The sequence below is a fragment of the Myzus persicae genome, unplaced genomic scaffold (genome assembly GCF_001856785.1).
Source record: "Myzus persicae strain clone G006 unplaced genomic scaffold, MPER_G0061.0, whole genome shotgun sequence".
In the NCBI taxonomy this organism is placed as follows: domain Eukaryota; kingdom Metazoa; phylum Arthropoda; class Insecta; order Hemiptera; family Aphididae; genus Myzus; species Myzus persicae.
This window is the reverse complement of record NW_019100477.1, coordinates 22,787-39,025: the sequence shown is the minus strand read 5'-3', so window position 1 is coordinate 39,025 and position 16,239 is coordinate 22,787. Positions and strand designations below refer to the sequence as shown.

The 16,239-nt window shown below is 30.8% G+C and overlaps 1 protein-coding gene across 2 annotated transcripts; it reads right to left on the bottom strand.

Annotated features, from left to right (window-relative positions):
* Positions 1-3,985: 3,985 nt before the first annotated feature.
* On the bottom strand, positions 3,986-15,796 carry LOC111026847 (synapsin). Of its 2 annotated transcripts, none has more exons than XM_022305000.1 (10): positions 15,656-15,796; positions 15,434-15,555; positions 11,646-11,974; positions 8,176-8,260; positions 7,832-8,120; positions 6,645-6,749; positions 6,363-6,568; positions 6,030-6,294; positions 5,220-5,310; positions 3,986-4,406 (listed from the first exon to the last, which is right to left on the bottom strand). In XM_022305000.1, the coding sequence occupies exons 3-10, from the start codon at positions 11,923-11,925 to the stop codon at positions 4,216-4,218; spliced, it is 1,512 nt and encodes a 503-aa protein (XP_022160692.1). In that variant the 5' UTR covers positions 11,926-11,974; positions 15,434-15,555; positions 15,656-15,796; the 3' UTR covers positions 3,986-4,215. The 2 variants fall into 2 exon arrangements, with proteins under 2 accessions (XP_022160692.1, XP_022160701.1); XM_022305009.1 differs by having other exon boundaries at positions 3,986-4,400.
* Positions 15,797-16,239: the final 443 nt, after the last annotated feature.

Genomic DNA, 16,239 nt, shown 5'->3' with positions numbered 1-16,239 from the left:
ATTATATACTTTAAATCTTTTTATAATTTATAATAATTCCATTTTATTACACAACATTCGCTATTAAGAATATTAGTAAATGCAAATTTGAAATATTTTAATAAGATTTTTGTGAATATTTTGTTAAATTTTTTTTGTGTTGTGTCGATTATAATTTGTAAGTATATATTATACACCAAATTTAATTCGGGTTTTGACAAATGATGTTCGGCGTTACTCAGTTTGATAGAAACAAGTTTTTGAAATTTAGAATATTTGCAAGGTTTTTATGGGTGGTTGGGATTCAAGTTAATTGGGGTGTAAGATGCATTGTTTTAAAATGTCAGATATTATAAAGAATTATAAAATAGACATTTTCCTTTAGTTCAGTGGTGTTCAACCATTAGTGGATGCGAATCTCTATCAAGTAAACTCAATGTTCAAGTCCGTTGTTAGTCATTTTGAAAATTCATATATTATAAACAAACTAGACTATTTTAGTCTAGAGATAATGTTCTTGACATTTTTTGTTTTGTTTTTTTATTTTTAAAAACACGAAAATATTCTGGGATTCGTTTTAAAATACCACGTCTGTCACACTAGACCAAACATTTAATATATAGCCAAGTTGGTGCACTGCATATAGGAATGTTTCAAGCGGAAATACGTTTTCAACATCTAGTGTGAAATTTTAATGGCTCAAAATTTCGGAGTAAAACATTTTGTAAATGTACATGTTTTTACTCTTTAACGATTTATTTTATTTTGAAGGGAGCGTATTATTCATTTTAAAATACTGCGACGACGACAGTGTATGTGTGTGTGCTCTATTGCACGAATATAGTAAGTGCCTACCATATTTTATTTGAAAAATAATCATTTTTAGATTTTGAATTTTAACCTATTAATAATTATTACGCTATTATTTGTTTTTGAAGATGTATTGTATTTTTGGCTTCCCAATATTGAAAGTATTTAAGTATTTCGACGGTATTAAAAACATGGTTTTTTTAAAAATTCTTTTGTTAATCGCAAACTGTGTGTTTACTATTATAGTATTATAGTTCCAAATATTTAGAATGTGAATAAAATGTTAATTGTTTGACATTTGATCACGAGAATTGGATCAAAATAATTTTCTAAGTACTACAGTGAATTCTAATTTAAAACGATATTATAGCATTGACATACATTCAGTCACCGCCTTTATATTTTGTATGGTATCTGCAGAAGAATAATTATTGCACCTAAACTAAATTCGTCATACATTAATGGCACAAGATAAAGTAAATATTTACGAAACAAAGGGATATTTAAATATTATAATATTTAAACTATACATATAATAATATGTCAAAAATGTATTTGTATGTTTCTATGAAATACGTTTCAGACGAGTTGTCGATTAATCGAGTGTAGGAGTATGGATATTTGAATTTTAACGAAATCATATGTTATTCTTCAGCCCGCAGGAACAATAAAAAAAAAAAATGCACAAAAAAATTAAGTGTACAGTTTTCATAGTATATTTCATCACGTTATTAAAACGTCAGGGCACAAGGACAAGTCTGAGAGTAACAGATAACTGAAAGGCTTAAAGTATGCGAGTAATAGAGATTATAATAATATGGTGTACGTATATAGTCCCTAATTTGTATTCCACGAGTCCTACAGATGGAGGTCTTATAAGTTATATAAGAGATTTATACATAATTGATTTTTGATGTAATGCACCCTTGAAGTTTATTGTACGGTTCGTTATTCGGTTAGGGTTTTGGGTGCGTGCGTCCCTGATTATTATATCATCTTCTATATTACGACATTGCGGTTTGTATTTAATAACATTGAATTACTTATTAAAATTGATCAACACAACTATATCGAAGTAGGTGTAATTGTCGATTGTTATTTAGGCACCTATATGTGGAAAACAGGTTTACCTATGGTTCATCCGGGCCGTTTACATATCCCTACTTTTACTCAAGCTGTATAAATATTCATTTTGTATCTACACTGCAGCAGTTATACACATTACATGTTATATTTGCATGTGAATACACAACGAAAATATTGATAGTTGCATAAAAAATAATTATAGTCGAAGCTAAACATAAACCTTCTATTTAATATTTTCATAGTCGTTAGAGGCTCAATAGTTTTTCTTTTTATCAGAAAATTCATTATTCCACTTTTGCATAGATTATTGCTGAATTCGTTCTGTAAAACTAGTTGTCTACGTTATTGTATTATGAGACATGACTGAAAAACAGTAGACTTTATCGTACAGACATAGCTGTTAAAAGCTCTATAAGTATATGTATTTATAATATTCTAGATTATTTGAAACACTGTTCTTTTGTATGATGTTTAAATAGATTTCTTCAATACGGTTATTGAATACTTAGTTGTGTCTTACAATTCATTTTATAATGATAATAATCACCTATCGGACATTATTTAAATATATCTATAGATATCTATAATCCCTAGGACATTATTATTATTATAATGACATATTATTATTTATTATTGTACATTATTTTAGTTTTTAACAATCTGCTAGCTAAATGTTGAATTAAAAATAATTTAGGCGTAAAGGAATAAAGTATATTGTAATAATCGATCAATGAACTATAATGGACAAATTCAAAACAGAACGTTATTTTACGTATGTGACTACCAACACAATATCAAAAAAATGTTGCAGTCTTCGCCCAAATAAACAGAATACATATTTTTGATACCTAAAGATTAACACTAACTACGACAGTCGGTTAATTATGTGTATGATACATATTTCAAGATTGTATATTTTTAAGCCCTGTAAATACCATTATTTGATAATGATACTAATTCAGAACAATTTCATACAATATTAAATAAGAAATAAAAATTGTTTATTTTCCAAAAAATTGTACAGGATTATAATATTCATGTTACAAAATATTAGTTTAGAATTCATACAACATATTATCAGCACTTGTGTATTCCTCCAAAGTATATTTTTAAGTAACATTGCAATGATGCTATTGAGTATGGACAAATGCAGGATAAAACATGACTGTATGCAGAGGGCGTTGACGTCAATTTAAAAAAACAAAGTTGGACTTACTACAATAATATTTTCCTTTAATTTTCCAATAACTTTATAAATAATTAATAATTAATATTCGTAAAAAATCGAATTTAATTAATTAACAAAGAGTAATAATAATAATTAACCATTAAAGTAATTATTATCATAAAATATTGTATCAAATAACTATTTAAAAAAAAAAGTTAGTCTACTTAGTTATATTTGTTCCATAAATCAATGTGTTTTTATATGATACACACGTTGTATAATGTTGGCATATTATTGGTATAAAATGCCTATCATTAAAATATATTATTATTATGATTATAAAGTTAAAATTATTGTTGTTTCTTTCGATTGGTGTCAATTAAAACTTACTAACTAATAAAAATAAGTCAAAAACGTTCTAATAAGGGTGGTAACCTTTACTTTTATTTGATCTATGTTTAATATAGGAAAGAATTCAAAAAAAATATTATTATAATAATATTTAAAGCCAAGAGAAATGTTGTATAATATGATTATATTCATTTAATAATATTGTTATTTATTATTATGTCTATTCTATTATGTTTAATATTAATATAACATATTATATTATATTGCTTTAATCGATCACACAATATTGAGTTTTACCACGATTATGACCGTTTTAAAATGTAATTTCTTCATGGCGTATATTATAATATATGTATATAATAGATAGTTTAGAGTAAGTATTAATAAGGTTATGTTTAATGATAATAACGTAATTCGAAAACAATCAAATTTATAGAAAGGCGGGAAAACATTTTTTTTCTAAAACAAATTAGCATAAGCCAAGTGGTTACAATAATTAAACAATAAAAACTTAACAGGTTTCGTCTACGTAACTCGAATAATATTGAAATAATAATATATTCGGTGGGCTCATTTTTTGATCCCGTCGCATTTTTTCGTTTAATGAACATCTAGTGCATACGATTTTCGATTAAACCGTTTAAATTTACTATTCTAGATTTTTTTTTTTTAATTCAATTAAATTAACAGTTTAGCTTGTTAATGTTAAAAGGCAAAATTATACGTGGTGCAAACACACAATAATATAATTATGTTAAAGTATGTTTTCTCAAATATTTTTTCGTCTGTTTTCCAGTGTCATCATTTTGGCGAGTCCACGTTTACATTTCACCGAAAATTCCAGCAAACGTTTTCCTCAGGTTTTTCATCGTGTCTTCGGTGTCGTCCAGCTGCCCTTTGTTTTGCTGCACCGGAACTGGAGCCGCAGCTGAAACGATGGAGCCTTGGCGGCTCAGGTTTGCTTTCACCGGTTGGCTAGACTGGTGGCTGCTGGTCACGCTGCTCTCTGAAACTACGAATCTTATATTTATATTCATATTAGCATCCCCCCCCCCCAAATTTTTCAACTATAGTTTACTATACATAAATCTGGACCATCATCCTATATTATTTTGGTATATTTTATAATCATTTTATTATAAATTCTAACATTTCATTTTTATTTGTACTAAAGATACACCTAAAATATTAATTACACAGCTTTTTTGTTCTGTTATAAACCACTATGATATATCAGTGATATTATTTACCCTAAAACAAGTATAAAACACATGGATGTACACTATTTTACTGCAGTTTAATATAAAAATCGACATGTATGTCACTAACAGTCATCTCATTTTCGAACTAAAAAAATAGCACCAGAAGGGCAGACATGGACATTCAACTTTCGTATGTATAGAATAAGGCTAGTTACTCGTATGTTTTTTTTTTCAAAAAATTCTCGTGCCGCAGCCCCATCTAACTTCCAACGCCAAGTGACCCGATCTTACGAAGTAAAAATAATATACACATAAATTGTTACACAACATTTTGAAGTAAAAAATTTCGTTATTTAATTTAGACTAATATTGTACAATGGTATGCTGACTGGGGAGATGGAGAAGTCATTTTATTTTTCCAATTTAAATTAGTAATACGTATATATATTTTGTTTGTTTTTCCCTGGTTCCAAAGATAGTCCGAACCCCGAGACCACACAGTCACTGGCCCCACTTAGAGTTTTCTCTCATTCTCTGTATATTATTAAATTATAAATGACTATAATATTATCAGCTATTTTTTAAACTTTATTAGCTAGACATCATTAGCCAGCTCGTCTTACCCAAAGAATCTCGTCTCGCTGGAATAGCTGGTGGTTCTTCTTCTTGTGTTTGGCTGACTGCTTGGAGGCCCATATTTGCCAATACTTGTGTCTAGTTCAATACATATTTTTGTATTAATACGTGTTCAGAATTTAATGAAACTTCATATAAATCCATCCAGGAATCGATCAGTATGTTAGTTGTTAGTTTTATGATAGATTAATTATCGGTAAAAATATATTATTATTATATTGATTTAATTCACTGTAGAGACAACAATTCAACATAATTGTTAGGTATATAAAAAAAAACTTGGCACATTTAGTACCTAGCACCGAACACCTGCAATCAAACGTATAACTTACAACAATTTATTTCATTCAGTTGAACCAATTTTGCGTTGTTATCTTTTATTAGAGTGAATTGACCAACTATAGATTTAAAGGTATGATTATCAACTAATTATAGGTAGTCTCGTATATTTTTTATGAATTTTATGAGAAATTTGTAATTGTTAAATTTAAATTGTAATATTTTACATAGATAGTTAAAACTCACTTTAATATCAATGTAAACCAATTATAAATAATTTTCTTAACATTAATTTTTATAAAAGTTCAAATCACTATAATTTTAAAGAATAACTAATAGATACTAAAACATTTATGCTAACAACACAAATTGATTCTGTTGAATATAAATCGTCTAGATTGCACGTTTGTAAGGCAGAGACAACACTTTATGATTTTATGGTACCCGCTTAATGTATTAAATTTAATATCCCTGAATGCATTTAATATATTTTTGAATTAATTGATACGTCTAGATACTTCTAATTTTTCCATGATCAAATCGAAAATATATTTCCTGTCTTCCTCTTGTTGATTTCCCAGCAAGGATAATGCAGAGTCGTTGACGCCAATGATTTGCTCTATTCCGTCTTTGGAGACAACTACCTCCAACGACAAAATGTCCAGACCACCAAAAAGTTCTGCTACAGAGTCCAGCCAAAATTTATATCTTTCTAGAACTTCTGTTTCTTCCAACATCGCTGAACCAACACACGATTTCCAATTGCCTGAGACGCTTTTACGCCTGAAAAGTAATTCCAAAACGAATTAGTAAATTGGCGCTATACGAACAATAAACATATTTCTATTTACATCAACGCTCTGTAATGTGGTCCAATTTTAGTCAGATGAAGATCGTATTTGCTATCGACAAATGGTTCGGTGGTGCAGTACGTTGAAGCAACAGATACAATTGATGTCATGTCCTGGAAGTCGGAATTATTTTCGACTTTAATTTTTCCCACGCCTCCGTGAGCATGCCCAACTTTCAGGACCACTGGCAATTGAGTGGCCACCGACTGAAACGCAATGTTATGAATCATTAGTTATCCATTGTATATTGGTTACTATGCCAAAATATATCATTTATATTACCATTTCGCCGGAGCTCGGGTAGAAAGTCTGTTCAATCAACGGAAAGTTTTCCTTCCCTAACTTTTTTTGAAGTTGCACCAATTGCCCGTACACCCACGGCTTATCCTGAAAACGTTAGTGATTAAGAAATGTTAAAATAAAATTAAAATAATATGAAATATATAAATATTATATAAGGTACAAAACTGCGTATAGGTACTTTATAAATACGGTAAATTCTCAATAAGCAGAATTAAAATTGTTATTTATTAATTAGGATTTTATTATGTGTACCTACAAAACGTATTATTAATGGAATACTATATATACCATTTAGAAATTATTGAATAGCTACTAAATATAAAAAGATTATTGTTTCTGAATAGGTTGATACGTTTAATTTTAATAGGTAATAAATTACATAGTCAAACTATTTAACAACATAAAACTTTTAATATTAGTGAATTAAATCAACTATTTATTTTGAGTCCAAATAAAAAATAAAATCACATTAATAGTCTAAATGCCTATTTCGATGAATAAATAAATAATTTGAACTCAAAAATATAAGATTAGATATTTTATAAACGTTTGAATCTGTAGAACTCAAATGGTAAATTGTTCCTTGTTCTCGATGAGTTTTTTAAATTCATCGAGAATCTATTAAAGTCTTAAAGTGATACTTATAATCAGATCTGTGAGTCTTAATGACTAAGAAATTTGATTAATTTGTTCACACAAATATGCGTTAAAAATGCTTTTAAAATAGGTAAAAACGCACTTTATTGTGAAATAAAAATAATAGTTATGAATATTTATGACTAAATAATATACTTTTAAATAAATCTTTATTTAAATATAAAAATTGAATAAGAACTACAACTTTTATAAGCAAATAATAAACAATTCTTGTTAGTTTTGATAGTTTGAAGCTTGCACTATTAGAGTACCTATGAAGAATGTTTTTAACATAATGTTGTGGAAAATGCACTTTATACATACTTAATGTCTTAGTATTGTTAGTAGTAATGTAAAATAAACTCGGTCATGAAACTCATTTTTCTGATTTCAAATAAGAATTAGCAAAATAAAAGTGAAAATGTATTATTTTAACACGTTCGTAGTCCTGTGTTTTTAATATTTATGACGACGAGATGAGTGATAACACTATGTCACAAGTCAGCGCCATTAAGAGCATAATATCGCACCTGAAAGTTGTACAACGAATGTAACGAATTGATGCTGGGCACGCCACCGATGTTTAGTCCCAACAAGACGTTTCGGTAATCCTTACTGGCGTCTCTGACGCTCTGCCGGCACAGGAAGAAATCCGGTCTGAACGAACGGACCACCCGGGAACCGGAAGGCGAGAGCACGGCCATGCTGACAGTGCATCCTTTTTCCGCGCTCGCGGTCACTGTCAGGTCTTTGATGTCCGCCTGTTCGACGTGTATCTCGAAATCGCCAAAGAACCGTTTGCCCCGGAAGTATCTAGACCTGCGCAAGAACCAATCAACGTCGTACGGGTAATTCAACAAAACAAAAGCCTCACCATTCGAAGTTCTCGTCGTCCACCACGAGCAACGTTAACAAACGGTCTTTGCTCACTCTTTGCTGTCTTCGTGTTGCTGCCGCGTCTGTTTACATGACGGTTGTGAGTGGGTGTAAGTACATGTTGAGAACAAAACATAAACGATGATTAATATTACAGGCGAGACTTGCGAAGACGATGATTGTTGTTGAAAATTATTTAATGGGCACGCTATATGCGTCACCAGCTTTTTAAGTGGTCTGTCACTGATATGTATAGTATTTTGAATACATTTTAGCATCAAAGTTACTTACTAGTGGTCCAACGGTCGGTACCATTGTTGGTTATGGCGTAGTTACACAAAATTAAATAGATAGACAGTTTCGAACACTTTAAGGTGTAAAAATCAATAGTATTGGTAGATAAGAATCAGAATTTTCACCGTTAAAACTCAAAAGATTACATTTTATTCTACTATTAATTATTATTTATTCTGAGCAAAAAATGTATTAGATTTTGAAAAACATATTAAATACTATGTACGGACTTTCCAACAATAATAACTTTTCCGTATAAGGAGTAAAAAATTTAAAACGAAACTTTACAATCAATGATATATTTTTTTATGATGGCAATTTGGCATTTTAAACAGGACTTGTGTAGGCCTAGTGGTTTCCACTTTCAGTGCAAACCTGATTTTAACTAACAATTTATGGACGCGTGACTTATATCATGATCATATTCCTAGTCTAATATGCGTATATTTATGAACATTAATACCACATAATAATTATACGTACTATTAAAATGTAAAATAACGCGTGTATTAGATCCCTATCTGCCCTCGTTGTTTTTTAATACCTACAGGCCTTTTCCGAAGGGAATAAAGTGAAACTGATTTTTGGGGTGGGTATAGAGGTATATTTTATTATCCATAGTCCATAATACATTGACTTTAATTAGTACCAAATATTAAATAGTATTTTTAATCAATCACAGTATGAAGAAACATAGGTACCTAATTGATGTGTTTAAATTCGTATTCCTACCAATGTGGTTTAATTTGAAAATGTATCACTGCTCAATACATTGGTGTTAACATGACGTAACAATAGCATAACAATATGCGAAGTTCATTGTTTTTTAGAGAATAGTTTGATAGTTTTCAATTATAATATATTATATTATTCACTTTCAATTTAATATTATGTTAAAAATTAAAATGTTTATCGCCAAAAAGGTGCAATACATTTTAGGTGCATTAAATAATGATAATGTATTACAGTTATTATCAAATTGTATGAATATTTTTAATTAGAATTAACGACCGTGTTATCTGGAGTAACCAGCTGTATGTATATAGTGTTGAGAAAATTCATGACTGAAACTTTCATTTATAAACTTTCCACAATTCATAGTTTATTCGTGCATTATATAGCAACGTACATTATATCAGTTTCATTATAAGTAAACAGTGATTGAAACAAATTGAACGGAAATTACAACGAAAATACAATTATATTACCAACAATCATTTAAATATGATTTATATAGCGCCTATAAGTTGTTGGTAAGCAAAGTAAAACTTTCAAGCGATTTAAACAAATATGCATGGAATTTAATAGAAATAGAAGCATTTTAAAGCAATATTCATAAAAATACGATTTTATGTAAAGTTTGATAGACGAGGTATCTTAAAATGTATTAAAAGTGATTATAGCTTTACATGCACTACCTCAAAATAATTGAATGCCAATTTTTGACACATTTTCTACACACAAAAGCGTTAGGTACTATATTGTCTGTAATACAATATAATATTATTATTTCGTTTATCTCGCAGTACAATAATATTACAGGGAGATATTCACTAATGTTACGTTAAATCGATAACCCTGTTAATACTCATAACGGACAAATAGGATGATATTATTTATTGGATTAAATCGAACTATTTCGAGGAAGCGTTCTTTAAACTAAATGCTTAATGTACGCTCTAGTTATATTATGGGATATTCGTCTGTCTGGAACAAAACGAAATGTAATAATACACTAAAGTACTATGGTACAAGTTTAAAACTTAAAGTAGGTATGATAATTAATTAATATTCGACCACTTGGCAATGATACGCGGTAGTAATTAATCCTATTCGTTTTCGAGTGGTAGAGTGTTATTTTTTCACCGTCTGGACAAGGGTCAAGATGTATCCGTATAAAATTCACCCTTGTCTACCCGTATAGGTATTTTAAAGCATACATGACGAGTGACGACCATTTGTAATTCATTATTATTAAACAAACATTGAAACACCTCTGGTATAATATTATACTGTAGAGATAATCGCGAAAATACCATTGCTATAAGTGAATCCATAATATAATTAATTTATGAGGTATTTCGACCTTATAGTGAGTTAGGTTATGTTAAGGATAAAGTATGTTAACATCAAAGTATTGAGAATATCACCCATAGAGGTTGCAACAAATATTATTTCAGATGCCAGCCGATTAGATATGCAGACTACAGTAAAGAAGCATATATAGAGATAGTTTTCGACATTTTCGTATAATTAATAACTCCATAAAAAGTAATTAACGCTGGGAAGTTATTACATTGAAGCTAAATTACAGAAAAAATATGAACAAAAAAAAACTAAAAGTATACATTAAGTCACTAAAGTATGCAATATTTTCAACTTTCAAAAATATATATGAAACTTTTTTTGTTAAAAAAAAATATTCTCATTCCCATTTTATGTTAAAATGTTCATTTATTCAAATTATCTGAACTTGTAAGTATGCTATAAAGAAAGTTGTACTACGACAGCTATAATTTTTTAATTGTATTAAATACGAATATTTTTAGAAATCTGAGTACCGAATCCATGGCATCTCTCAGATAAAACAATTTACACGCAGTGAATATTTTGGTGTATTATGTTCTATTGAATCGTCGAATTGCATGTCGAAAAAGAAAATCGTACTTTTGAACCATTGTTATGAATCATGAATATAATGAATATCTCGGTTAACCTTATCATAAATAATAACAATGAAGTATAGACACAAAAATGATGATAAATGCCTCACTCCCAATTCGATCTGGTGGTAATACTACGAAGCATTAGTATTTAGTGATGTAAAATCCCAAGGAATTTCTGAATTTCTGAAATATAAAATATTAGTTTTGGAATAAAAGTTACATATTTTTTTTTAAATTACACTTGGATTTATTTATTGGTATAAGTCATTGAACGGTGGTATGGTAAAAATTAAAAATAGATTATATATGATAATCACTGCAGTGTTGCCCCTTTATAAAAACAAAATTTACCTAATCAAAAACTATTGCAAAGTAGATGTTATTTTTGTCATGAAAATTCTTCAGGAAATTTGCCATTCTGCTCATATATCACTAAGAGCCACACCTACCATAATATAATATTATCATTCTTACACGGGCGACGGACACGTCATCGATGGGTACTCACATTTGATATCGTTGCTTATCGAGCTGGCCTTCTCCTTGGCCGCGTCCGTCAGCGATTGGACGCGCTGCAGGATCGAGTCTCTCGTCTTGGCCGGACTGGTCGGAGCGCTAATGGTCCGGTTGCCCGGCTGCTGCTGTTGCTGGAACTCCAGTCGCATGTCCGCAGCTTCGGACGCGGGCGTGGCGGCCTGCGAACGAGACGGTTTGGACGCGTACTGCCGCTGTTGGGCTCGCTGTTGCGACTGCGTCCCGGACGCCGGCGGCCGGTCGGTGGGAGCCATCGATGGATCGGCATCGTCTGCTTCCGAGGATAGGTCTCCCGAAGAGAACCTGCAAAACCCACAGACGTGTTCAGACCTGTTCCGGATATAATATGATATGCGATACGGCTATTCTAGGTTTCGGCTCTCGAAATCAATTTTTACCAACAATTAATAAAAAGCATAATGCATAGTATTATGTAATTTTAATTTGCATAAAATATAGGTCAGTTTATGTGTCGGCCACCCTAAATAATCTACCGTCGACCGCTATGGAAGAGGGAGGGAATAAGAGGGTCACCAGCTCGGGACACACTGATCTATATATTATATTGTTACAGCGGCTGCAAATCAGTGGCTAGAGATGATATTATCGACCCAAATGTGGCGAAATGGCCGAAGAAAAAAATCTATTTTTTTTTTACTTAACTTCGGACGGTTACAAAAACACTTTGATCATAAAATACATTTTGGTAATCCATCTTCGACTATTAAAATCAGATAACCGCATCTGTTTTTATAATAACCGTACAGAAGCATACACATTTTACGAATTCATCATATTTACCGATAACCTACATGTATCACTTTGGTTGTCGGTAGGTACTGGTACGATTTTGGTTGGAGAATCTAGGAAATAGCTGTTTGCAGGAATCAATGTTATAGAAGTGGCATATTTTAACCATATAACATTTTATCGCATGTTATAATATGACGTATATTAAAATATATTGCTTTGGCAGTGCAGGTATAGTATTTTTGCTCGGAGAAGGGGAATTTCCAAATTCAAGATATGTGCAGTATAATGATTTATGGTTTATGGTTGTAAAGACTATAAAGAAACGTTGTTTGAAAATCTGAAAAAGTCAAAAACGCCAGTACAATAGTATTTAGAACGTAATAAATTACCAGACATTAGTCATTACTCATTAAAGTCGTGTTGCGCATCGTTATTACGGATTATGTAATCAGGAATTTAAGCATCGAGATCCTGTAATATTTTTTTTATTTACGTTTAATTTATAAGAACAATACATTTATTTCTCGTTTAATTATTATATCTGTCGTGAAATGTGTACATAAAAATCGACCGGACAATTGGACGAGTAACCGTAAACGGGTGATTTACATTGTTTTAAATCGGACCTTTTTTTGTCTCTGTTTATATTATATTACTCGTTTTTATACTTGAGTTCTGACATTAATTAGAAGTGAATTAGTGACGTTTCGGCAACTCCCATGCCATTATCATGCTCAAATGTTATTTATGAATGTTACACTTTAAATTATACGATATAGGTTTAACACCAATTCGTATGACTTTGTACGGCTTTGTTTGGTATCTGCGAGTTAATAAATATTATATTTTCATTGCTCGCCGTTAGTTCAAATTTCAAATACACGTTTTTGATAAGTTATTTGCAAAGCCCCAAAAATATTCTCTACACGTATATTACTTTTTTTATTATATAATTATATTCATGAAAAACTAACTTCACTTACCAATATTATATGAATTTTTTTGGCTTTAGGAATAATAAATATAGATATTATATAGTCTTTAGAAAATGTTAAAAAGTTATTAATATTGAATATAATATTTTATTATAACAAAGATACCATTGTATGATAACATTCAATGACTTAAGTAGAACTAAATTGCAACTCACAAAAACATTAAAATACAAAATATAATTTCCAAATACTTCGTTCATGTTTGGTAAATTCACTATAAACACTATGTACAATGAACCAGCGCCCTTAGTTTTACTGAAACTATATTTTTCTTCGGGCGCTAGTCCAAAATGTACTTACGTCCAATATAGTTTTTCCAATCATCGTAATGCAACATTTTTGTGTTTGTGGCTTCAGCAAATACATCCAGCTATTCGAATTAAATGGTTTTAATAATAAGTTAAAGGAGTTTGAATCTATGAAAATAAAATCCTATACAATTTAAAAACTATTTTTTCTCCATAAATAATGCCTATTAACTGAAACTAGTGGGTATTGATTTCATACACATTTAATGAACTCATTATAAAAAATAAACAAACAAATTACCTTTCCCTCTTGTTAAGATTTTGATGGGTGTGAAAAGTTTATTTTTTTCACACCGAAAAATGAATCTTTAGAAATATAGTTGGTTTATGGATGGAATGGGCGGGACAAATTATTAACGAAAACCACAGGCGAGTCGCCTGTGCCAAATTTACGAAACGATTTCACGGTTTAGTTTGGTTTATAGTTTATATACTAATCTTTGTTTGACCGAAACATAGATATATAGATTAATTGACGCAGTGGTAGGTAATTCCCGAAACGTGTTTAAATCTTAAAACTCGTTACATGCACTCTTTATTATAAAATATATTGGTACTAAGACTATAAGTTAGTTAATTTTGCTGGTATAATAATGTGCTTGTATCCTGTATAGGTTAGGAAACTACTCACTACTGTTTTAAAAGGTTTTAATTTTGAGACTATGTTTTATTATATTGAAACAATGGCAGTAGGTAACTACGGCGAAAACGATAATGATTGTACTACTTTGGATTCGTATATTATGTAATAAACAAACAATGTACCCTTTGTTGGTTTTCAAAACCAACCTTTGGGTGTCAACCAGCCATTCTCAAAACAATAAACAAACAGAAAACAAAACGAAAACAAAAAAACCGTAGCATGTGTGCGCATTGATGCAAATACGTGAACAATATGATATTATATACATTAGTGTTTTGAAATAATTATTTTGTAAATATTATTTCTCATAGGGACAGTTCTGATTTAAGATGTGATTATTTCGTCAACTCGTGTATTATTATATTGCTTAGTTTAAAAATGTTACCATTTTAATACCATTATTGTCGACAGTCTAAGGTATTTGAGATTTTTAACTTTTATAATGTTATAACATACTTTACTTTACTATTGTTTTATACCAGGGAACAGTGGCGTATTAATTAAGATTTTGCTGCCCTAAGCATACATTTTTTTGAAGGCCTGTTCCTCTAGGTTTTTTTTTATACTGTCAATTTTCCTCACTCATAAAACACTTGTGTAAAATTTGATGCCCCTAAAAAAGTGATGCCCGAGCCAATTTTCCCACATTCACACCTCCCCCCTAAATTTGCCATTAGCAGTGATTCATGCCCAATACACATGTACAAAAGTCGTACAGTATACATATTGTTTTTATTGAAATATCCAAGTAGATACAATTTCGTATAAGTTACAATTCAAAAAATCATTAAGAAAAACTATAGGTATTCGAGAAACATATAGTCATCGTTTCACAGTAGAATAATAATTGTGAAAACGATTTTTTTTTTAACTGACACTGTTATATTATGTAGCTTTTCTACAACACTAATTAAACTAAGAAGACGTATAGTCAACAACAAAATGTGTTGTAATTATATGAAAAAAAACTACACAAGCCTTATATAATCAACGACTAAAAAGTAATATTATGCGATCATAACTACAATTTAAAAGTTACAATGCGATATTTGCTAAAAATTACCTTCGTTTCAAATAATTGACATTGGTGGTGAAAGACTGTTTGAACGTTGAGAATGGAATTTTGACTGATTATTTGAACACGGGTTTGTATGAATGAGAGCTAAATGGGCTCTCGTTAACAGACTGAAATTGAAAGGGATTTTTCGGTAAGTAAAAATTATATTAACAACAACAATATTAATTATTATAATCAACCAAAATTTACTACACATCTATTTTTTACCTTGCTTTTTTATTTTATAGTAGGTATTTAGTTTTTTGTTAGGGTATACGGGGGAAAATTCGGGACGTGCAAGACTCTTGTATATAAATAGGCGTCGACTGCACTTACACGCGTTTTTCACTGTGTCGGCGGTGGTGGCCGATCGATAGCTCCACCGACAGACGCGTCGTGCCCTCCGCGCGACCGTTAACCCCTGGTGGCGGTTTTCCGAACGATTATGGAATACGGGTGAAATAGTGAGCGTAGTTCGTGCACATTACCCAGTGCGTACAGTACGCAGTCCCCGGGACGGCGTGCAGAGGGTGACTTCGGGAAAATCCATACAGCCGCAGGGAAATCGAATGGCCACTATTATATAAGACGAGGAGGGTGCGTGTGCCGTTGGCGGAAAACCAAAAGCAGCGCGGAAGGGGTCTCTATTTCGCGCTTAAATGACCTACATGTGTATGTATATAATATAAGAAACTGAAAAATAAAAAAGTAAAACCAGAGTGAGACGACGGCGACCCTCGATCTCTCTATCTATATCACCAAACACACACGCCCACGACTTCCTATTTATGTATACATTATATGCGGGCCGA